At 36.4% G+C, this 26,632-nt stretch overlaps 1 protein-coding gene across 1 annotated transcript; it reads right to left on the reverse strand.

The window, feature by feature from the left end:
• Positions 1-8,163: 8,163 nt before the first annotated feature.
• On the reverse strand, positions 8,164-21,185 carry TWF1 (twinfilin actin binding protein 1). Its single transcript, XM_067696264.1, has 9 exons — positions 21,064-21,185; positions 19,327-19,404; positions 17,220-17,398; positions 15,955-16,050; positions 14,699-14,803; positions 12,880-13,005; positions 12,462-12,612; positions 12,171-12,292; positions 8,164-10,252 (listed from the first exon to the last, which is right to left on the reverse strand). The coding sequence occupies exons 1-9, from the start codon at positions 21,086-21,088 to the stop codon at positions 10,082-10,084; spliced, it is 1,053 nt and encodes a 350-aa protein (XP_067552365.1). The 5' UTR covers positions 21,089-21,185; the 3' UTR covers positions 8,164-10,081.
• Positions 21,186-26,632: the final 5,447 nt, after the last annotated feature.

Below are 26,632 nucleotides of genomic sequence, written 5' to 3' on the forward strand. Positions count from 1 at the left end.
CAAACAGTGATGGACAACACAATGAATGAAATGAAAAATACACTAGAAGGAATCAATAGCAAAATAACTGAGACAGAAGAATTAATAAGTGAGCTGGAAGACAGAATGGTGGAAATGACTGCCAAGGAGCAGAATAATTAAAAAAGAATGAAAACAGGGCTTCCCTGGTGGCACAGTGGTTGAGAGTCCGCCTGCCGATGTAGGGGACACGGGTTCGTGCCCCAGTCTGGGAGGATCCCAAATGCCACGGAGCGGCTGGGCCCGTGAGCCATGGCCACTGAGCCTGCACGTCCGGAGCCTGTGCTCCACAACGGGAGAGGCCACAACAGTGAGAGGCCCGCGTACAGCAAAAAAAAAAAAAAAAGAATGAAAAGAAATGAGGACAGTCTCAGAGACCTCTGAGACAACATTAAATGAACCAACATTTGAATTATGTGTCCCAGAAGAAGAAGACAAAGAGAAAGGGTCTGAGAAAATATCTGATGAGATTACAGTCAAAAACCCCATAACATGGGAAAGGAAATAGCCATCCAAGCTCAGGAAGCACAGAGAGTCCCATACAGGATAAATGCAAGGAGAAACACACCAAAGCACATATTAATTAAACTAACAAAAATTAAATTCAAAGAAAAACATTGAAAGCAGCAAGGAAAAAGGAAAAAATAACATACAAGGGAATCCCCATAAAGTTATCAGCTGATCTTTCAGCAGAAACTCTGCAGGCCAGAAGGGAGTGGCAGGATATAATTAAAGGAATGAAAGGGAAAAACCTATAACCAAGATTACTCCACCCAGCAAGGATCTCATTCAGATCTGACAGAGAAATCAAAAGCTTTACAAGCAAGCAAAAGCTAAGAGAATTCAGCACCACCAAATCAGCCTTACAACAAATGCTAAAGGAACTTCTCTAGGTAGGAAACACAAGAGAAAAAAAAAAGACCTACAAAAACAAACCCAAAACAATAAAGAAAATGGTAATAGGAACATACATATCGATAATTACCTTAAATGCAAATGGCATAGATGTTCCAACCAACAGACACGGACTGATTGAATAGAAAGAAAAACAAGACTCATATATATGCTATCTCCAAGAGACCCACTTCAGACCTAGAGACACATATAGACTGAAAGTGAGGGGATGGAAGAATATATTCCATGCAAATGGAAATGAAAAGTAAGCTGGAGTAGCAATACTTATATCAGACAAAATAGACTTTAAAATAAAGACTGTTACAAGAGATAAGGAAGGACACTATGTAATGATCAAGGGATCAATCCAAACAGAAGATATAACAATTGTAAATATTTATGCACCCAACATAGGAGCACCTCAATACATAAGGAAAATGCTAACAGCCATAAAAGGGGAAATAGACCGTAACACAATCATAGTAGGGGACTTTAACACCCCATTTTCACCAATGGACAGATCATCCAAACTGAAAATATATAAGAAAACAGAAGCTTTAAATGACATTAAACAAGATGCACTTAATTGATATTTGTAGGACATTCCATGCAAAAACAACAGAATACACTTTCTTCTCAAGTGCTCATGGAACATTCTCCAGGATAGATCACATCTTGGGTCACAAATCAAGCCTCGGTAAACTTAAGAAAATTTAAATTGTATCAAGCATATTTTCTGACCACAACGCTATGAAATTAGAAAGCAATTACAGGAAAAATAGTGTAAAAAACACAAACAGTGGGCTTCCCTGGTGGTGCAGTGGTTGAGAGTCTGCCTGCTGATGGAAGGGACACAGGTTCATGCCCCGGTCTGGGAAGATCCCACATGCCACGGAGCGGCTGGGCCCATGAGCCATGGCCACTGAGCCTGCACGTCCAGAGCCTGTGCTCCACAACAGGAGAGGCCACAACAGTGAGAGGCCTGCGTACCGCAAGAAAAAAAAAAAAAGCAAACAATAAAAAACACAAACATATGGAGACTAAACAATATGCTACTAAATAACAAAGAGATCACTCAAGAAATCAAAGAGGAAATCAAAAACACATAGAAACAAATGACAATGAGAACACATGACCCAAAACCTATGGGATGCACCAAAAGCAGTCCTAAGAAACTTGACAGCAAATTAATCCTACCTCAAGAAAAAAGAAAAATCTCAAACAACCTAAACTTACACCTAAAGCGACTGGAGAAAGAACAAACAAAACCCAAAGCTAGTAGAAGTAAAGAAATCACAAAAATCAGAGCAGAAATAAATGAAATAGAAGTGAAGAAAACAGTAGCAAAAATTAATGAAACTAAAAGCTGGTTCTTTGAAAAGATAAACAAAATAGGTAAACCTTTAGCCAGACTCATCAAGAAAAAGAGGGAGAGGACTCAAATCAGTAAAATTAGAAATTAAAAAGGAGAAGTTACAACTGACACCACAGAAATACAAAAAATCATAAGAGACTACTACAAGCAACTCTATGCCAATAAAATGGACAACCTGGAAGAAATGGAAAAATTTTAAGAAAGGTGCAACCTTCCAAGACTGAACCAGGAAGAAATAGAAAATATGAACAGACTAATCACAAGTAATGCAATTGAAACTGCGATTAAAAATTTTCCAAAACGGGCTTCCCTGGTGGCGCAGTGGTTGAGAGTCCGCCTGCCGATGCAGGGGACACGGGTTCATGCCCCGGTCCGGGAAGATTCCACATGCCATGGAGTGGCTGGGCCCATGAGCCATGGCCGCTGAGCCTGCACATCCAGAGCATTTACAGGTTCCAGAAAATAGGACAAATCTCAATGAATTTCAAAATATTTAAATCGTACAAAGCATGTATTCCAACCACAGGAGAATGAAATTAGAAATTAATAACAGAAGGAAATTTGGGGAATTCACCAATATGTGTAAATTAAACAAAACACTCTTAAATAGCCAATGAGTAAAGAAGGAATCATGAGGCAAATTATAAAATACTTTGAGAGGAATGAAAAACACACAACAAAACTCATGCAGCAAAAGCAGTGCCCAAAGTAGACACAAAAATTTCCCCCCAGAATTCTAGCAAGCTGAATCCAGCAACATATAAATAGGATTACATACCAAAACCAAGTAGAATGTATCCCAGAAATGCAAAGTTGGTTCAGCATACAAAAATCAGTGACTATAAAACACCATTTAAATAGAATAAAAGACAAAACCCACATGATTACATCAATAGAGAAAGCATTTGACAAAATCCAACACTCACCAATTAAGAATAGAAGGTAACTTAACTTCCTCAATCTGATAAAGGCCATCTAAAACAAAATAAAACAAACACCCCCTCCCCCCCATTAGTATCATATAGAATAGCCAAAAATAGCCAAAATATTATTTAAAAAAGAAGTACAAAGTTGAGGACTCACATTTCCCAGTTATGAAAATACAGTAATCAAAACAGTGTGATGCTGGCATAAGGACAGACATATAGATCAATGACATAGAATTGAAAGTCCAGAACTAAACTCTTACATATATGGTCAATCGTTTGCCAAGACCATTCCATGGAGGAAAGAATGTTTTTTTCAATAGATGGTGCTGGGACAATTGGATATCTACCTGGAAAAGAATGAGTAGGACCCTTACCTCACATCATATACAAAAATTAACTCAAAATGGGTGAAATACCTAAAGGTAAGAGCTAAAATTACAAAACTCTTAAAAGAAAACAGGTGTAAATATTTGTGACCCTGGATTAGGCAACTGTTTCTTAAATCTGACACCAAGAGTACAGAAAAAACAGAAAGAAAAAAAAGGATAAATTGGACTTCACCAAAATTCTAAACTTTTGTGTATCAAAGGACGTCACCCAAGAAAGTGAAAAGACAATCAATAGAATGGCATATGTGAAAATAATATGTGATTAGAATCTACTATCCAGAATATACAAAACACTCTTACAGGCAATAATAAAAATAATTTCAAAATAGGCAAAGGATTTGAATAGAAATTTCTCCAAGGAAGATATACAAATGGCCAATAAGCACATGAAAAGGTGCTCAGCAGCATTAGTCATTAGGGAAATACAAATCAAAACCACAATGAGATACCCCTATAGCTATTACAAATATTGGTGAGGATGTGGGGAAATTGGGAACTTTGTACATTGCTGATGGGAATATAAATGGTGCAGCCATTGTGGAAAATAGATTGGTAGCTCTTCACAAAGTTAAACATAGAATTACCAATGACACAGCAATTCCACTCCTGGGTGTGTATCCAAAAGAACTGAACACAGGTACTAAAAAAATACGTGTACACATCTGTTCATAGCTTCTCCCAGAACTGGCAAATGGTCCCAAGGAAGTAGTAGCCCTACATACTGGGTTCATCGCTTTGGATTTATGTTTTCTCCCATATCTTGGTTCTATATTTCATCACTACCTTAGTAGCACACTGATGCCTTTGAGCAGAATTTTTCCCCTAGTTTTCCTCAGGGAAAGGTTTGATCTGAATTACCCGATATTTTCCTAGTTTAAGTAGAATAATATTGATTCTATCCTGGATACTCTTCTTTCTAGACCTTTGTATCTTATCTACTTATGGAGTTTCAAATATCATCCATATGCATATGGATAGATTCTTGTAGTTCTCATCTTTAGCCAACCAGTCTGAAATATATACCTTTCTCCCAAACAACTGCACTTCCTGGAATTTCTTGAACATGACATCTGTGTATCTGGGCATATGGTCGTCCATCTTTCTATTCCGCTTTGAATGCTCTTCCCTCTGCTGTCCACCCGGCAAACTCATAACAGTTTTTTAAAATTCAATGCTGGTATCCACTCCACAGTCTTTTCTGATTCCCCATGCAGAAGTAGGTGCCTCTCCTCTGTGTTCCCACAGTATCCCAAGAATAATTAATAATAATAATGTTATGTACATTAATTTATAAACTTATAATTTTAAAAAATTATATGTTGCACTGTTTTTATTAAATAATTTAAGGACTATTAAAAATGCTTCCCCTATATTAACTTATCTCTCATAACAATCCTATGAATCTGATGACATTATTATTCACATTTTATAAATGAGGAAATTGAAGTGAAGTAACTTGCCCAAGATTATGCAGCTATTAAATTGCAGAGCTGGAATTTTAACTCAGGCATCTGACATCAGCCTGTAAACCTTTACTATGCTCTCTGTCATCATATTGATCATAATCATCTTCTCTGTCATTTGCTGGGCTAACTGTTAATGCCAAGCATTATGTTAAAGGGCATGATCACATTTTAGAGCTCTATAATGTAGGTCCCATTTTTTTCTTATTGAGGAAATTGATGCCCCCAAATTTAAGTAACTTCTCCCTTATGTTCATTGTGTTAGATTGCAATTCTCCACTCTTCCCTAGATCCATGCCCTTTACAATATGGTTTTGTAATTCTTCCCATCAAGAGGTAAATTTCATTTTCCTAGTCCTTATATCCAGAATGGCCTTGTAATTTGCTGTGGTCAACAGACTGCAGGAAAAGTGACGTTTCAGTTCCAAGCCTGGGCCTCCAGAGCCCCTGTGCACCACTTTTCACTTTCTCTGTCATGGGACGCTGCCACTGCCATGAGAACAAGCCAGGGCTAACATGCTGCTGCTGAAACCATGCTCAGCAGAGAAAAGTCATCTCAGATGAGGTCATCCCAGACCAGCCAACCTGCCAGCAGACCACAGATGTGAGAGAGGTCAGCCAACCGGAGACATGTAGAAAATAATTGCTGTTTTAAACCCCTACATCTGGGGGTAATTGGTCATGCATTAGTATGGTAGCAATACATAACTGATTCAGTCATATAGCCAGGAAGTGACAGCATCTCTCTCTCTCTCTCTCTCTCTCACACCCACACACACACACACACGTGTGCAAAAATATGATCCATGTACTCTTATCCATACAGCTTGATAATAGGAGAATAAGAAATTAATTTAACCCCCATTCATGAAGGCATGAATGTGGAGGGGGCACAGGGAAACCAGCACAGGAGGTAACATAGGAAGGAAGAGGAGGGGAGGGGCCACGAGGAACTTTCCAACCCCTTCAAACTGACTTGCCCTCTCTCTGTCCCTTTCCTTTTTTTTTTTTTTTTGCGGTACGCGGGCCTCTCACTGTTGTGGCCTCTCCCGTTGCGGAGCACAGGCTTCGGACGCGTAGGCCCAGTGGCCATGGCTCACGGGCCCAGCCGCTCCGCGGCATGTGGGCTCTTCCCGGACCGGGGCACGAACCCGCGTCCCCTGCATCGGCAGGCGGACTCTCAACAACTGCGCCACCAAGGAAGCCCTGTCCTTTTCTTAAGAGACCCATCCCTCGACCCCTCCCTCTTCCCTCCCCCTCCCCCAGACCTGGAGGATCCTTCAGAGGGAGGTTCAGACCTCTTTCTCTTCCTTTGCTGGTGTAAGCCATGGTGGTGTGTGCTTCTGTGTGAGAAGTAGGTTTTTGAAGTTCCTGTTCTTTCCGTTCCCAAGTCTCTGGGGCTGAAAAGGAGGAAAAGATATTAGTTATCAGATTTTTAAAATGTAAATAAAATATACTCCCCCCCACACCTCAGAAAAGCACCTCTTCCTGTTAAGCGTCCGGAGGTTTATAAGGCACTACCGCCAGACTGGATTCTAGCAAATGCAGATGGTAGTGGATCAGCATTAGCCATTGAGTAGAACTTAGCCTTTGGTCTTTCCAGAACAGAGTCAGCTGAATGAGGATCCCCACGGGAAGACACTTGCTGCTCAGGAATGAGTCAGTACTGGAGTCTCCTGGGGTAGAACCTATAATCTTCCGAGGGCAAGAGGTTGTGTCAGTGCTAGTGATGTTTGCTCTGCCCAGAAATACAGCAGCAGAGGCCAGAGCCTCTGTGCTGAACCTACCACTGCTTCAATGTGCTCCCTTCCCCACTGTCCAAGGAAAGGTAAAATCTCATTCTTTTATTTATTCAACAAATAAAATATCCACTATGTCCGAGACACTGTTCCAGGTGCTGAGGATGCATCAGTGAATAAAACCAAGTCTCTTTCCTCCATCAAACTTGTATTTTAGTGGAGGAGACAACCAATATATATACATAGATATATAATTCCTAAGTGCTTTGAGGAAAAATAAAGCAGATTAAGGTGAGAGGACAGGGAGTACACTTGAGCAGAGACCTGCATTGAGGGAGGAAGACACGTAGATATTGGGGTAGAGGAAGCCAGTGTGAGGAACAGTACACTCAGCGTTCCTGAGGCAGCAGTGTGCCTGGTCCTTCAGAGGTCCAGCCAGCAGCTGAGCTGCAGCAGACTGATCAAGGGAGGTGGAGATAGCCATGGGCCAAGTCATGCAGAAGTTAGTGGGCAAGAGTGAGGGCTACATTTTTTTCTATGAGATGTTACCTTTCATCGTAACCACTATAGACCAATATACAGGAATACTTAGAAAGTTTGTTGACTGAACGGGGGGAAACCCTCACTTTATATCATTTAAGACAAACTGTACCCAGTCATGGCTACACATGAATCATCTGTGTTACTATGTGACTCCTGGGCCCACTTACTCATCAAAATCTCTGGAGATGAAGCCTCAGAATCAGTACTTAAAAAAAAACTCCAATCCTCATAACATATGGTTGTATATGCAAAGAAAACGTGTGAAAGGATTTATACCAAACTACAATATGAACCTCAGGCACATGATTTTAGTTTTGAGTAGAAATGCCATAAAGAATTTAACTTTTTAAAATAGTTCTCAAAATCAGACCTTTTAAGGACAGTTCTGTCTTGGTGAAACTGCTACCAAAGACATCCATCTTGTAATATAGCTCTAATAAAAAGGATCAATTTGATACTGAATTGCAAACTGGAATGCACTCAGTATTTGCTGGGTGAATGTCTTTTAACAGCTTACTGTCAAGTATGTCGGTCACCCTATTGTACTGGGTTGCTGCTATCACAGTAGGAACTAACTCATGACGTTTCCATTACTGCTGCAGTAGTGGAAAAGTTCTAATCTACGAAAGCACTCTATTGACACAACTTGCTTAGGTTTCAAACTATTTAAAATCCTTTTTGATTTAGATAGGCTAATTAACAAATAGATGAATGGGCTATCTAACCTATCACCAGGTATTGCATTATGCAGACTTATCCAAAAAAAAAAAAAAAAAAAACAAGGTTATACTAGAAAACCAACTTAGTACACAATTTAGAGAAAAAAATTTTATTGCAATATAAAACGCACTTATAAAATGTCCACAGAAGGCATGTAATTCTTCACTGCTATATAAATTCACTGGGAATACTTTATTCACCTTCTATTGTTATGATGACATCACCTAAAACATAAACGATGAGTTATACTCTATAACAAATGCATCATTGATTTTCAACAATCATTGGTTTAATAATAATTAGTTTAAGATTATATAATCACATCTATATTCTGGAATGTCCACTTACTTTCATGTAGTGTAATAGAGTTTAAGAGCATAATTGCACATGGATGGTAGAGAAAAACATTCACTACTAAATTATTTTATACCTTCATGACAGGTTAACTTTCTTCCTGACCGAAAATAACAGCTTCAGCAGCTTGGCCTATGGTCGACAACACAGCTCCAGGATTCTCAATGCAGTAGTTTGTGTGTATGTGTGTCTATGTGTGCACCCACGGAAAAACTTAAACTACATCTTTCATAAACAAGTGCAACATTACCGTCAATTATTTTGCATTATAGTCTGATTATTTGTAAACAAACAAAACCCCACACACTCTTAATTCTAGAAAACAAAAAAATCTGTCAACTCATAATTATTCTAACATGCTTTTAGTTGAACACACATTGAATTTCTGAAAGGTGCATATATTACCTTAGATAATAAAGTGTAAAAATGAGTGTTTCATATTTTATACTATGAAATGTACATTTCTGGTATCTGTTCTATGCAGCATAAAGTTTAGATCAAGAAATTCTAAATCCCGGATCCCCACAGTTCGTTTAGAAAAGTCCTCTAAATTATGGCTCTTGCAGCAGGTTTATCAGATTAAACATGGTGAAGTTTTCTAGCTCCCTCTATTTCAAGTATCAGAGAAAAGGAGGCTCAAAATCTCTGTAGGTTGTAATTGAAAATGCAAAGCTGTAGAAAACAGTTAACTGTGTTTTGAAATAAGATATAAATTGAAACAAGATTTGTTTATCTGTGTTAGGCTGATGAGTACTAGGACTTTAAAATAATTTTGTTAAATCTGAATATTTGCCTATAAATATATGGTTTTAGAGAGAAATCAATCGGTTTAAAACTTTTTCAATATTGTTGACTTTAGTTTTGTTTGCTTTTGAATGATATTAATTTAATATTCAACTGGACATAAATATTTGGTCTCACACTACCTATAATGAAATGACTTACTTTTGAAATGGAAAATTTTTAAAGCACTAGAAAGAGCATTTACTAAAGCAGTTTCAATGTGTCTTTCAACATCATCAGAAATCCTGAAGTATATATCTGGTACCCTTAATGTTTCAGAGTGAGTTGATTTTCTGAAATTTTAATGCCATTTAAAAAATGAAAAAGTCAAATAGAAAAGACTGCTGCAATAAAGCACTGTTTCTAAAAGTTGTAGACATGATCTCACAGTCTGAGTGAGCACTGCTCTTCAGAGCACCTTTTCCTAGGCACATGAAGTTTTCAGCTTAGAAAATAATCTAATCTGGTCCTTAACATATTCATTAAGTGGAATGAATATTTTAAGGTCTTCCTCTCTCCCTTGAAGAAAAAAAAGTGATGTATCACCGAAGAGTAATAAGAATTGTATCTTACTTTAGATTTTCTGGAATTGGCCCAACTCTATAAAATTTTAAGAACTATGTGAAAGTGTGGAATCATCACTCTATGAAAACTGTGATGAAATTAAACATCATTATGTCAAACCCTTTTCTAGCTTTAACTCAAAAATAGAAATCATGAGTCTTCTATAACATTAATTTAAAAACACACAGAAGTGAAAAGTGCTGATTTTCAAAAAGTACAATTTTTTCCCCTACTATACATCAACGTGGAATGATTTCAGTTCTCCTGTACTAAAAGCTGGACTTTTAAAAAAACTAGTATTGTAATAATTTTAATCAGTAGTGGCTTCAGTTTCAGCTGGACCCCTAATTAGTCTTCGAATTCCTCTTTTTCCTGAAGGACCTTTTGGTTTTGCAAAACTCTGTTTATGTGCATGCTGCTTGGGGTGTACTTCTTCATAAAGGAAGTCTGCAGTCAACTCATCCCCATTGTCTATCTCGATCTGTAAGAGATAAAATTAGCAAAGTGTGATGCAATGTGAGAAAACACAACATTCAAAACCTAATACAGATTTGGATAAAGAGGATGTGGCACATATATACAATGGAATATTACTCAGCCATAAAAAGAAACGAAATTGAGCTATTTGTAATGAGGTGCATAGACCTAGAGTCTGTCATACAGAGTGAAGTTAGAAAGAGAGAGACAAATACTGTATGCTAACACATATATATGGAAATTAAGAAAAAAAAATGTCATGAAGAACCTAGGGGTAAAACAGGAATAAAGACACACACTTACTAGAGAATGGACTTGAGGATATGGGGAGGGGGAAGGGTAAACTGTGACAAAGCGCGAGAGAGGCATGGACATATATACACTACCAAACATAAGGTAGATAGCTAGTGGGAAGCAGCCGCATAGCACAGGGAGATCAGCTCGGTGCTTTATGACAGCCTGGAGGGGTGGGATAGGGAGGGTGGGAGGGAGGGAGACGCAAGCGGGAAGAGATATGGCAACATATGTATATATATAACTGATTCGTTTTGTTGTGAAGCAGAAACTAACACACCATTGTAAAGCAATTATACTCCAATAAAGATGTTAAAAAAAAAAACCTAATACAAGCAATGAGCCAGTTTTCAGGTGTGAACGCTCACCAATAAGTGCATAATACTCATTCCAGCAAGAGAGAACCAAGGACCATGTGAAAATAGTTCACTTTCATCTTATTTGGGGGGAGGAGGAGGGAGCTAAATGAGTTGCTTGAATATATAATTAGCTATACTCATTTTCTATTTGGTTCTCTCTTTCTTCTCCAATTTAACTAATGTTTAAAAGTAGTACAGTAGGAATCACCACTATATTCTTAAGTTGTTCTGCTTTGGTACACTACATATTTTCAAGAAACATTACTCATGGTCCTTTCATCACTTGGGTCACTTGAAATCACTCTATAACACGGGCTGGCGAACGATGGCCTGCAGGCCAAATCTGCTCAAGTTAAGAGAGTGTTTTACATTTTTAAAGGATTGTAAAAACAAACAAAATAATAAAACAAAGAAGAATATGTGACAAAGACCATATGTGGCCTGGCAAAGCCTAAAATATTTACTATCTGGTCTTCTGGTAGAAAAAGTCAGCCAGCCCCTGCTATAGAAAGTGATTCTTAAGAACTTAAAAAGCTCTTAAAGGGCTCAGTACCTAAAACACTGGTAATTTGTAAGGACCTGTGTTTTAAGAGTTGAAGGGCTCAAGAATAAACCATATCTTTTCCCATGCCTCACCTGCATTTAAGAAAATAAATTTAAGGGAACGTAGCTCCCAAAATTCATGTTTATGCCCATTCTCTCCTTTCCCAACAACTGGAAAGATTCTCAACCTCCCCATGGTTCAGTTATAAATAGAGACTGTAGTTCCTTATTAATAAAGTCTTGAGACAATCACAGGTATGCAGCTTTAGTAGCACCATCCAGCAAAACTTCCTGCAATACGGAAATGTTCTCTAAATTCTGCACCATCCAACACAGTGCCATTGGCCACATGTGGCTAAAATGAGCACTTGAAATGTGGCTGGTGCTTTTAAGGAACTGAATTTTAAATTTCGTTTAATTTTTATATATATTTAAATTTAAATAGCCACATGTAGCTTGTGGCTACATATTAGAGAATACAGATCTACAGGGAGACTGGGGTCATGATAGGCCGTCCTCAAGCACTTAGAGGAGTTCCTAAGGATTTATGATGAGAATAAGAAAAAAAAACTTTCATTTATAAACCACAATACATCACGAACTACACGAAAGACAATAAAAATGTAACAAAAACTGAAAAATTAAAAATAAATAGGTAGGTATTAAATATATTAATAAGATAAATTAGATAAAATAAATTAGATAAATAAATAGATAGGTAATTACCTTTCTAATGACATCCATTTGTAGTTGTCTTTCTACAATCTCTAGCAGAGGGCTCTTGCAGCTAGAATACAGCATCCGTTCTCTTATACTGCATGTGTATCCAGGCATTGAATAAATAAAAACTAAATTAAAATAATAATAAATCCAATTAGCAGCATATCAATTAAAGCACACACTAAACCTCATAAAGCTACAACTAAGCCCTCTGGCCAAGAAATAAGAAAGAATATACTGATGAAATATCAATCAGCAAACAAAGTATTACGTTAAAAAAAAAAAAGTATCATATACCTATAGACTCCAAATAGTCTCCTTCATGGGAATGTTTATACAGAAAGAAATGATAACGTGCTGAATCTCTGGGAATCCTCTTTGGCAAATCTTTTAGTTCTGTATTTATTGTGTTGGCCAAAATTATAATTTCATTTTTTATATCTATTTCCTGTCAATAAGAAACAAAATGCATTTATTAAGACAGATACACAGAAATTTAAAATTTATAAATTAAAAAACAAGGAGACAAGGGGAAACTTACACAATTTCACTTTTTCCACAGTGAATATATATTGCTTTTGTAGTTTAAAAAAAAATGAATAAAAAATAAAAAGGAAGCAAATAAAAAGATTTAAAATCCATTAAAAACAAACCTTATACAAGCCATAGATACCAAAAAGTGAAGCCATTTCATAACAATCATTATATCTCTTACCAACTGCACATAGTTGAGCTGTCTGTTATTCAATTTTTCCAAAGCCTGAAAAGCTTCTCGAGAAATAGGAAATGCTACTCCTTGTAGTGTTTGATGCTTAGTGTCCACACTCACGTCAGTTTGTACCTAGTATGACAGATTCAATTTACCAATGAAGTTTAGCATTTAGCAGTGTCAGATGACAAAGAGAAGAAAACCCAACCTCTACAGAGTGAGGGTCATTCCACCCTTGCCCATTTTAATATAATTAAAATTAACAATTAAAACACTATGAACTTAGAAAGCAAATAATTTTCACATTTGTTTCAGGTTCTGCTAGCACTTTGTCAACATGCAGAGTGTATGCCACATTTTGATGAAAATGCCGGAAGTGAACATCTGAGTTGAGTGTGCAATGTTAGTGGGGCTTTGCTTATATGTTTGGTTTGGCACAATTGCCATGAGCTACGTAAGCTCTCAGAAGTGTCTTCAGATTACACTTTTAATTACAAAGTTTTACTTGATAAAATTTATGAACAGTGTGATATAAATATAATATGCATAGAACTTTACTTTGTTCTGCTAGACATAAAATGCAACACAAACACCATGCACTGAGTTGAAAGGAGTACAAACAATATACAAAGACACAACACAGCTCAACAAATTATACTACTGCAGAAGTTCCACACTTAGAGCTTTCATTACTAAGAACATGGGTGTGCACGTATCGGAAGAAGAGAAGAGTACATCAAGAAAGCTTTCAAAGCACATATTTAAGACTTTTATACTCAGTAAATGACAGCATAGTATAGGGTCTCCTTTGCAGTGTTGCAACAAAGTCAAATAGAAATTTTACTTTAAAAAAAAATGAATGGAGATTCTACAGCATAAATGGTATTGTATAATGAAAACATCATAGAACATATGCAAATGCATACCCCAATAAGATCCTCTGGGTTCTGATTGCAAGGAATAAAACAAACTATCAAACTTGTAAAAAAAAAAAAAACCATGTAAAAATCCATACTCAAATAACTTGAGTTAAAATAATATAAAGATAGATCCTTGCTATCAGGTCAATATTAAATAATATTCAATCACTTTTCAGACTGATTCTTATTAGTCTGTTACTCAGACAAGTGAATAGTAGTTTCTGCTACTTGTTCTTTTCTATAAAATTCCGTTAGAAATACAGTAGCTATTCTAACTTAGAATTGCTGCAGTAAACACATTAGAAATATGATAAACTATAATATGGATGAAATTTATTGACTCTAATATGCTAAACAAGTACTCAAATAACCATCTCCCATATATATCTATATATATGCACACACCCATCCAAGTAATGTCCATAGAAGTTAATTTATAGAGCCTCTAGAAATCCTAAACACACTACAGCATTTATGTTTTACTCTCTTTAGTCGTCAGTATTCTCTGAAATAACAAAACAAACCTTCTTCAGGCAACCTCATTAGATATAATATCCCTCACACTACATGGGTAACACATACTTTTCCCATTTATCGATATTTAGTATTCAAAGTACAAAGTTAAAAACAGTTGTACTTCTCACAGGAAGATTACTAATCTATAACCTACATTATAAAGACAGGAGAAAGCTATTTATGAAACTGACATGAAGTTTAATATTCACTTTTAACTTTTTCCTGAAGACACATTGAGCACAGTCTTGTCAGTCTTGTCTCTAAACTGAACAGAATAAATGTAAGCTATCTAACTTATTTATTCTCTAGTTACCTCTTCATCGATTAATTAAAAATACAATATTTTTAATCACTTAGAATCTTGCAAGGTTTCAAAATGGTAATAATACCTCATTAATTTTAATCTGTCGTAATTCTTCTTCAGCTGCAGTCAGTGGGGCAGGAGAAGACTGTGACAGCAAATATTTCTTATATCCATGTAATGACACATCTTCCTGTGAGCACAGAAACTGACTGTTACTAGTTGTGAGGCTACTTTAGGAAAACAAAATCATTAATTTAACAGAAAATATTTTAACTAAAAATAAACAGTAACAATAATTTTATTACTTCTTTTTTTAAAAAAAATATTCTATTCTACAGGTTTCAAAAGTTTTAAGGGGATTAGCTACACTTCATTTCCTAAAGCTTTACAATTATTAGATCTTTTGTGAGTGTGATGGTGGTAACGCCAGCCACATGACGAACCTGATCATGCTTCAAGTCTATAGGACAATTATAATTAACCTGGGGAAGCCTGCCCCATAGTTATTCAATAATCAACATATTCAGATTCTGAATTCTGTACTGTAATGAATTATATAATTTCTCTACAATTATTCATAGAAAATAATTACAGTTCTTATTTAAAATAAAAAATATTCCAAAGAAGTTTACTTCTCATCAAAATTTTGTGGTTTGGAAGACTGAGAATAGAATTGAGAAACCAGGCCACTTCACAACTGATGTGAATAAGCAAAGGATACCCATCTAGTCTCGTGCTCTATCCACCAGAATACATTACTCCCTGAATCACAGTAAAAGCTCTAAAAAACAAAAAACCTGTTGAAAAAATACACTGTAATTTTCTTAATTTGGGGGTATATCTATATACATGTATTTACCATACAAATTTTATAATGGAGTAAATTCTTAATCATAACTTAACTAAATTTATTAATCAACAATTACCCCAATTAATTATCAATCAATTTACCTGCCTCAATGTTCTAGTTCAATTAATACAGCTATTGCTTCCACAGCATAAGTGTAAACATCCAAAATATCTAAAACCTACTATCTCTTTTAAGTAGTCTCTCATTTTTCTGAGCCTATCTCCACATCGTTAAAATGAAAAGGTTGAACTAAATGAGAGGTTGAACTAAATGATCTCCAAGGGATATTCTAGTGTTTGAAGACTAACAGAGGAGATTCCAACATATTTTAAAAGTGTAAGTATGATGTTTCAGTTAACTTGCATATCATATGAAACGTAATATTTTCTCTTATTCTTTATGTTTACCGATTCACCAGTCATAATTCACATTAACTATCCCATTACCTCGGTGCAACATGCAGAATCTACATAAAAGTATAAGTTTTGTACCTTTACTGTTCCAAACACTTCATCTTTAATGTGGCCACCTCCAAACTCCTTTTTCAGAGTTGCTCTTGTTGCTGCATACAACATTTTTTGACGAACCTAGTAATTGTGAAAGTTTACTTATAAGTTTATAGATGAAAACTATCATTACAAAAGAAAGCACTTTATAAATGTATGAAAATCTTCAAGCACATTAAAAAGAAATTAAACTGTGACAAAGCTGAAGTCCGTTGACTATAACATGTTAAAATATGTATATACAAATAACCATCATAACATCAGCATCTAAAATATCAACAGCTACTAAGGAAGACTTCAATTTATAAGTCACATTTTTTGAAAAGTAGAAAAAAACTAAATTTTAGAAAATCATTCATTTTTGTCAAAGTATAAAATGAATTCAGGAATTAAAAAAACTACTTAAAACACTATTTTAAAATCACTGAAATGAAGTAAACTTGATAATGACATTTTACTCAAAACAAGTCTAGGTCAGACGCTACTTATTTAGTTGTTTAAGAATCAAATATTCGTGGCATAACTATGGCATAAACCATTCTATGAGGGACAAAGTAGAAAAGAACTACAGTATATACTATTATTAAAGAGTATGATAGCATCTATGGAAAACTACTAAAGATAACTGCCAACCAATAGAAATCATTTCATAATTTTGTACTGGCAAATCCAGTATTTCTTTCAGACAGCATATACAGAATTAAATAGGAAGTGATGACTTTTGAGAATGATATCTACATAACTTTTAAAATTATTTTTCTACAATAAACAAGAGAATTAATTTTTAAAATATTGAGCAGTATCCATATACTAGCTTTTTATTTTATTCTATTAATCAGTCTACTAACTCTCCTAAGAGAAATACTTGTTTGTGTGCATGCCCATCACTTGAATGGTAGCTATTAAGAATATTTAATAAAATGTTCAGTTAGTTCTATAAGAATTATTTCAATTATTACTCTCAAAACAGTAACCTTCATTCTTCAGAGGTCCACAGAGTCATTTATAATTGCCACAAATTTTTCAATTTAAAATCAATAATAATTCTACTGATTTCAATCAAGGTCAAGATTTCTGAATCTAAGTACATTACCCCTGATTCTACATTACCAATCACAAGGATTTTTTCCATGATCATTCCCATCTATGAGATATGACTGTTGCTTCTTAACTTTCTCTTGGCCTAGGAATATTTCAGAAAAAAATTTTCTAGCTTTTAATGTTAAATAAGTAACCAAAAAATTACTTACATGAGAATGGTCTGGAGACCACGCAATGAATATCCATTCATATCCCTGGGCATTCTGAGAATCTAACCTGAATAATACGTAGCACGGTTGTTTGTCCTCCAACAGGGGTAAAACAAAGGAATCATAATCCTTATCCCAGGAATCTAAAGGCTGCCTACACGCTCCAACCACAAGTTTCTCTATGAAGAACAATTTTTAAAAGATATATAAATGGTTTAAAATGCCAAATGGTAGAATAATGAAGAATAGAAGAACAAATTAATAGTTAGTTCTTAATTGCTATTATTCACATCAAAATATAGAAAGGGCAAAGGTTGTAACACAGAAAATAAATATAATATAAAGCAATATTAAAAACAGATATAAAAATTATAACTAGCATAGTTAAAATAATGTTATAAACACAAGAAAGGAACGTACAAAAATGATTATAAATAGTTGAGTTGGATGGCTGAAGAGAGGGTGATTATATTCTATTGTCCAAATATTTATGCTATAAATTATCAACAAAATATATTTAACTAAGTGTCCTACCGCTCAAAGGTATAATTTCTGAAATTAAACACTGAATTGTACAGTTAAGAAATACTAAATAAAAACAGGTTTAGCTCCTATTTGGCCACAATGCTACAAATTTTAATATTTGTCCAGAAACAAATTGGTACAGCCACTTTGAGGCATTATTGGGCGAATCAAGTGAAACTGCTAATGTACTCTGCATAGAGAATCTCTTGCACATATATACCAAGGTGTTCACTGCAGCACTATAAAATAACAGTGGACACTGAAAATAGCCTAAATATTCATCAATAAGAGAATGGACATATAATATGTGGCATAATCATATTATACAATTCTATTCATATTTAAAAAGAATTAGTGAGCCTCTATCAAAACTAATTATAAAAGCAATGTTTACAGGAAAAGGAATGATGCAGAAAAAGATGTCAGTTTATGTGAACTTAAAAACTCTAAACAGCACTATATGTTATTTAGGGATACATATAAAAAACAGATTGAACAAAAATAAGGTTCCTAACATAGTTGTCTCAGGAGAAGGTCAGGAAGTAAAACTGTTTAAAGCGAATGTTCTTATATTATATTACAACAACATTAAATTACAAAAGGCTTGAAGCAAATATGATAAAAATGTTAGCAGTTAATAATTTAAGAAGAGATGGAGGTATTGTTATTTATTCATAATTTCCTTATTTAAAAAATTTTCTCAGAACAAAAATAAAACCAGAAAATAGTGATATTCTAAAATATGCTGCTTTCCAGTATATGTTTATTCTTGTTGAGTGTGTTAACGTATGTAGAACAACTGCCTATTTTTCAAACTATTTTGGTATTTTTAATATATAAGAGAAAATGGAATGCAAATTAGATTTACTTCCAGTTTATGAAAGAACAAGGTATTTTTCCAAAGCAAAATATTTAAGGTATTTAAGAAATTAGGTCAATGGAATATTTTAATATATTCATTTGAGATTAATTAGTTATAATATTAATTATTCACACTCAAACCAGCTGAATTAAAAGACTCTCCCACCCAGTGAATTTCCCTACGTACAGCTTTATTTTGAAGGTATCGATTTATAGTCTGTTACACTCAGAACTTTTTCCCATAACAAGAAAGGGGAATCATTTCTGCAGCATACACTGCAATCAGGTTGAGAAAACGGGAGAGTTTAAAATCCTTCCTTTCTACCTCAAAACTAACTTTACTGAATAACAATTCACAAGTAACTTTTCTTTTGTGTGGGATAATCACCTGTTACTGATTTTCATTCCAGAGATGCAAGCACTGATATTAGATACAAACTGTGGTACAGAAACTGAGACACAAAAAGTGTAAGAGGAAGATGTCACACCAAAAACAACATCTTTTTGTTTCCGTGAGAGTCAACTACAGAATGCAGAAGGTAAAGTAAGCAGGGGCCCGTAGGACATGTCCAAAATGTAGAGGAGCCAAGTTAACTAAAGGCGAGCTCTGAACCTGCTTCACATTTATTAATAGTCCAAATCACTGACAATGATTTAGAAGTTTAAAAATACAACAGCCAATAATCCAAGGACAAACAACATTTAAAAATGCTTAACTAACCATTTTCAATCGATATCTTCAGAAGTCTGTATTTTCCATTTCTTGCTCTGGCAAAAATATCTTTAACATCCTCACTTGCTGTGGAAAAAGATACAGAAAAGTAAACCTATTTTTAATACTTACGTATTAATACTTTCTGATGCTACTTGAATAGGGAAAAAATGAAATGTAATACAAAGAAAACATCTTGAAGATGCAGTATTCTCTTATCAGTAATTTAAATTACAAAAATTAAAAGGTGTAACAGTAGACATTGTATACAGCTAAGAAACATAAACATATTTTAAAAGTATATTAATTCTAACCTGTTTTACCTAGATAATTCCATAGCAGAAATTTACACTGGGAATGAATATATTAAAGTTTCTCAAACCCAATAATCACAAATCACAATTTTGAAAAACACCTTTATTGCTTGTTTGAAAAATGCTGAAAACCTGCTTTCACTCTCTTCTGGTCCAATTTCAAGCTTATAATAAACAAACACACCTCCTTCATCAATTCATTTTTACATTTTCACCTTTAAAAACAACAATTAATGTCAAACACCCTATCCTGATTAAAGAAAAAGACAACAATTCATTCAAGCTCGTACTTCTGGTCATACTTCTCTAATTCATATTTCTTAAAAACCTGGAGTAATCTCACTGAGCAAATATATATTTAATAACCTATCCCTTGTGCTATTAAAGCTTCAATTTCGTTCTAATTTTATTCTTGAATTGTATATTGAGAACAAGAACCACTGTTTAGTAGTGCTTGCTATAACGCTCAAGCATGAAAGTCAATAATTATATATATCAAAACTAACGCAGACAAAACAATGCTTTTAGATTTGCGACTGTTTTGCTTGTGTTTGTGCGTGCAGGAGGAGGTGTGGGGTGGTGTCAAAGGCCCTTAAGAACAAAACACAATTAGACGTTTATCTGGGGAAAAGATTCTTTGTCCATTAACAGGAGGAGCTTGTGTTTACATTACAACTCGTTAAGTGATCGCGAGTAACCCGGGACATATTTGATTCTGATGAGGTGAGCGCTTTCAGACCGCCCATTTTCAAACCAGGAAATAATACAGGTGAATTAAAATTGCACATTCAACTGCCTGCCCGGGACGATTAAACGCAACCATACAGATCAAACTTTTCAGTTCCCTGGGTAGTATCTAAGAACAACCAAGACGCCTCATACTCAAGATACAGACAACGGTGTTGATGTTCCAATTTTGGAAGAAAATGCGGAAGAGTTTGGGAAGCACCCTTACTGGAAATGAAAAAGATTCCCGCATCTTTCTTTTCATAATCCAAATCTTGTAACAACTCTAAAGTTGGACCGTGAAAAAGAAAATTCGCCCGTCTCTCGACAGCAAAAAGAGCCCCAGTCGCCTCCACGGTTCCAGGTCTTCCCAGTCCGATAAAAAAGGGGAAAGTTGGGCTAACGGCGGCGGCGGCGGCGGCAGGCACGCCCCCTTCACCCCGGCCGCCGCGGAAAGCCATTTCCTTCGCTCCGGCGAATTTCGGGTCCATAGGCAACGTGGCGGCGGCCGGCCCGGGCTGGGAGGGTGGCAGGCCGGGAGCGCCCGGGACACGAGAGCGCGGAGAGGCGCAGAGGCCCGGCTCGTCCCCGAGACCGACTCCCTGTGCTCCGGGACCGACTCCGGCCCTGCCCATCCCGCCGCCCGCCCGGCTCGCCGGGGGCCTCCCAAGAGTCCCTTCCCCGCAGGCAGCGCCGGCGCCGTTACCTTGGATGCCGGTCTGATGGGACATGGCGACGGCCGCGGGCTCCCGGCTCCGGCGCTGAGTGCTGCGAGCGGCCCCGGCCGGCGGCTCCAGGAAGTGGCGGCTACTCCACCAGCCCCGCCGCGTCATCAGCCTGCGACCCGCCCCGCCCCGCCCCCGCCCCGCGAGGCCAGCGGCGTCCTCGCGCGGCCCCGTAGCTCTCGCTGCCTGCCTCCTGACACCCGTGCAGTCTTGGCGCAGCCGGATTGCAGGTCCAGACCCCCGGCCCGCAGCTTCAGCTCTCTGCCGGGGGTCACAGTTCACGTTTTTTGCCGCCGTTTCTCCCCCTCCACCACGGTGAAACACTGCTGCCCGGCAGGATGGCTTTGCCCTCTGGGGTCTGCCCTCCAGTGACCCTGCCGACACCGCCTTTCACTGGTTCAGCAAAAACGTTGCTCAAAAACAGAAATGAACGTTTTACTGAACACACGTTTCAGCTTTAAAAAGATGTGCATGATATCCTTTTTGGTTTACTCTTCCTGCAGTCTATACAATTTAATGTAAACGGTCACTCCCCGCCCCTTTTTTATAAAAAGAATTAATAGACAGTCTCCCATGAAAATCCCCCACGCTTTTAAATTAAGTTTATCTCAGACTGTTAACTATCCTTTCTTTAGTTGGGCACATTTAGACACCAGGTTTTCCTTTCTCTTCATTCCAAAAAGAGACAGCCACTGAGAGTGAGATTAACTGACTTGAGTACTCCTCTGTGGTCAGTTCTATCATTGCAAACTATAATACTGCTCTGCTTCAGGTTGGCGGTTTATTCTTTAATCAGGTAATTACTCAAGATTCATTCGTAAGGATGAATTTGTAAGGTAACAGCAGATATTATTAAAAATTATTTTTCATTTTCTGCTTTTATGAGCATGTATTTCCCTTTCTAAGGATAATTTTAGTAGTTATTTTTGTACTACTTTTCTAGGACTCTTAGATTATAGTTTCCTAGGTGGAAAGCTGGGTCTTTTGTTTTTAGGGCCTTGAACTGACAAGTATACAAAAGTACAATCTGATTATCAACAAATACTCTGAACAGGCCAATAATATAAATGCAAGTTAACAAAATCACTCTTCAAATGCAATGTATTTTTAATTAGTTAACTAGCCGCTGGGTAATTGATTTCTTTACGAGGGTCACAGCAAACAACGTTGCTATGCCCTGTTTCTTGTTACTTCAGCCTTATTTCTCAAACACTTCCTCATATTCTGGAATAAGCAAAATGTAATCTGAGTTTTATAACTTGTTTGGATTTAAGAATTGTAGGGAGGTGTTTCATGCTAACCAAATTTTTCCTGACACAACAGTTCACCCTAATTTACCGGTTTTGATAGCATTGTTGAGCACAGAGAGTTCATCTGCAATTTTTTGACTGATTGATGTTATTGTGACTAGGGAAAATTGCTTAAGGAGGTTGGCACTACTCAAAAGTACTGATGAGAAAAAAATAATTCTCCCATATTCATGCTTAGAAAAGACCCCGGTATGTTCAGCCCTGGAGAGGAGGAAAGTCCAGGTAGGTTGGATAAGACCACCACGGCATCCACCAGAAAATGCTTATTTTCTGCCAGTACAGTAGTTTGACTTAAAACTGCAAGGGGCTTGGGTGCATTGTTTATGAAACAGCAAACTTCCTCTAGCAAAACAGGAAATCTGAGAAGGGAAAATGTTTGCTAAGATGTGAACAGCATGGCCAAAATGATCTTTTTTACTGTCCATCAACATTTCTACATATAGTTAAATAATTTCCTCTATTTTACTGTATTTTCGTATGTGCAACAAATGGGTTCTTGATGCTTTCATAGGACATTGTTTTATGCAAAGGTTTCTGGTTGATATTGACCATACACTTAAATCTCACTAATTTATTATGCCTGATGTTCATTTCAGATTAGATCATTGTACTAACTTTAGAGAAATGGTTTATTGAGTATAAATAGTGCTAGTGGTGCATATATTTTACCTATTTAAGAGAACAGATTATGATAGAAATCCTGTTTATTTGGTTAATCTCTTGCACTTACATCTTTAATTTGATCCCAATCATATGACTGCTCACCTTATCTTTTTAAAATATTGTGTTAAAATACACATAACAAAAAATTTACCATCTCAACCATTTTTAAGTGTTCAATTCAGTAGTGTTAAATACATGCAACCACTCTCCAAGACTCTTTGCCTCTTGCAAAATTAAAACTTTATATTAACATTAAATAACTTTCCATTCCAACCCAACCTCCAGGTCCTGGCAAACAACATTCTATATCTGCTTCTATGAATTTGACTACTCTTAGTACCTCACGTAAGTGGAATCATACAGTATTTGTCTTTTTCTGACTGGCTCATTTCACTTGGCATAATGTCCTCAAGTTTCATCCATCTGTAGCATGTAGAATTTCCTTCCTTTTAAAGGCTAGATAATATTCCAGTGTATGTATATACCACATTTTATTTATCCATTCATCCATCATGGGCACTCAGGTTGCTTCCAACCTCAGTATTCTGAATAATACTGCTATGAACATGGGTGTACAATTAACTGAGTCACTGCTTTCAATTCTTTTGGGCATATGCCTGGAAGTGGAATTGCTAGATCGTATGGTAATTCTGTTTTAATGTTTTTGAGGAAACTCCATACTGTTTTCCATAGTAGCTTCACCATTTTACAATCCCACCAACAGTGCACAAGGTTCTAGTTTCTCCACATCCTTGCCAACACTTGTTATTTTCTTTTTGATTTGTTTTTATAGTGGTCATCCTAATGGACGTGAGGTGGTATCTCATTGTGGGTTTTATTTACATTTCCCTAATGATAAGTGATGTTGACCATCTGTTTATATATTTGTTGGCCTTTTGTATATCTTCTTTGGAGAAATGTCTATTCAAGTCATTTTTAAATTGGGTTGTTTGTTTGTTTTGACGTTAAGTTGTAGGAGTACTTTATATATTCTGGATATTGACCAGATATATGATTTGCAAGTATTTTCTCCCATTTTGTAGTTTTCCCTTTCATTCTGTTGTGTCTTTTGATGCACAGAAATATTTAATTTTGATTTTGTCCAATATATTTTATTTTTGTTGTTTCTCCCCTTAACTTTAGAATATCTTTCCTAATCTTTTGAATATCTTCTAGCTTTCCTTCCCTAAGTTTCTGCTAAATGTCTTATAAATATCATCTACAGTTTCTCACCTCTTACTCCTTCAATCCATGGTTTCCAAACTGTGTGCAGAGATGCCCCAGGCACAGTGAACTCATAGGAGCGCCTGGGGTATATTACACAATTCTGAGGGAAACACAGTAGTACTTGATGTCTTTCTGATACCACACAAAATATTAGCTCGGGATAGTTTATAGTTTCAACATTAGATCGCTCTACGTTGCTTTTCATAATGTCATATCTTTGAAAAGCTGGATATTCAGTGGTTGCTGTGATAAAAGCAATTACAGGGCAAAAATCAGTGTTGAACAGGAAATGACAGTGGCTAGCATCTTATCTAATTCCATAATTTAGGAAGTTCTGTGGTGTGTAACAGGTGCATGCATCCCGTTAGTAAGTAACTGATTATTTAAAAATAAAATCAAATATTTTTCTTTCAATTTTTATGTATTACTTTTCAAACAGTATCTAAGTTGCTAGTACATAAATACTGATTAAGTTGCTTGGAACTGACTACTTAATAAACTGAACTATTAAGTGTTTCTTTTGACTTAGGAATACTATGAAAAAATCACTGAGTTATGAAAGACTCCATGAACTGAGAAAGTTTGTGAACCTCTGTCTTAGAACCTTTGTATATGGCTTTCTCCATACCGCTCTGTTGAAAGCATTTTCTTGAATATGACCAATGTCTTCCTTCTTGATAGCAAAATCGATTCTATTATTCTCAGATGTTTTTATTAGTTTCCTGTAGCTGCTAATTAACAAATTAGCACAAAGTGGGTGGCCTAAAACAACAGAAATTTATTCTCTCACAGTTCTAAAGGCCAGAAGTCCAAAATCATAGCTGCCATCCCTCTGAAGGCTCTAAGGGAGAATCTTTCCTTACTTCTTCCAGCTTCTAGTGGCTGTTGGCATTTCTTGATTTGTGGCCACACCACTCCAATCTCTGCCTCTACGGTCACATTGCTTCTTCCTCGTCTGGGGGTCTCAAATCTTCCCCTGCCTTACTTTCATAAGGATGCTTGTCATTGGATTTAAGACCCAATCAGATAATCCAGGATGATCTCTTCATTTCAATATCCTTAACTTAATTGCATCTGCAAAGAACCTTTTTCCAAATAAAGTAACATTCACAGGTTCCAAAATTAGGATGTGGACATATCTTCTGGAGTGTCACCATTCAACCATCAACCTGCTACAGATGTTTGAGGCTTTTGATACTCTTGATCGTTGCTTCTTCTTGCCATACTCCTTTTTCTCTTCTTTGACACTGCACTAAACTGATCCCCCTCTTAACTTGGCTCACAGTGTCCAGAGTATTATTGTTGTACATTACTCTGGATGTTACTGTGAGGGTGTTTTGGGGATGAGATTAAAGTTTAAGATGGTAGACTTTGAGTAAAGCTGATTGTCCTCCACAATGTGGATGGGCCTCTTCTAATTAGTTGAAGACCTTACTAGAACAAAGACTGAACTCTCTAGAGCAAGAACAAATTCTGCCAGAAGACTGCCTTTTGAATTGAATTGAAACTCTTCCCTGAGTCTCCAGTCTGCGGGATTACCCCATCAGATTTTGGACTCGTCAAGTCTCCACAGTTGCCTAAGCCATTTGCTTAAAATAAGTCTCTCTTTCTGAATATACACACATCCCGTTGATTCTGTTTCTCTGGAGAACCCTGACTAATACCCTTTAACTCCTTCTCTGTCTTCTTTACCTCATTCGTCGACATACGTGAAAAATGAATTCATTATATCTTCATCCAACTAGACCTACTCTAGACTTCAGTGTTTCTCAATGTGATATCATCACTTAAAAACAGGTCCTTCTAACCTGCTACACAGCTGACTCCAGACCTGGGAGGCCTTGCTTATATTAACCACATCGCATGTATCAGATACAAAATTAACATAGATCGTAATTAAATTGCTCAAATTTGGAACTTTGAGGCTGAACTCTTCCATATCCAATCTATATTCAGTGAACCACTCTTGTCAATTACCTAGCAAAGTTCAATGAAGTAGGCAATTAATGTTTAAAAAAAAGAAAAAGAAGACAGAATAGGCAATTAATGTTAAAAAAGAATAAAATATCCCATTTACCCAGTCCCTCACTTATACCTCTTTCAAATCCTCACATCTGATTATTTTCCAAATCTTATAGATTCAACCATTTTACTTTCAGAAGCAAAACATCTTCGGGTTCCCTTTTTTGTGTCTTGTTGCTCTACTCTTCTTACCTTACCTTATATTATTTTCTATATTGACCCCATATGAACAAATCCATGCTCAGCTGTCAAGTTCATTTCCTGAAATGCTCTTTGACTGGTCAATCCCCCACATGCTGACTCTCAATGCCTCCCCCTACCTACAGAA

The sequence above is a fragment of the Pseudorca crassidens genome, chromosome 11, assembly GCF_039906515.1.
Source record: "Pseudorca crassidens isolate mPseCra1 chromosome 11, mPseCra1.hap1, whole genome shotgun sequence".
Taxonomy (NCBI): Eukaryota; Metazoa; Chordata; class Mammalia; order Artiodactyla; family Delphinidae; genus Pseudorca; species Pseudorca crassidens.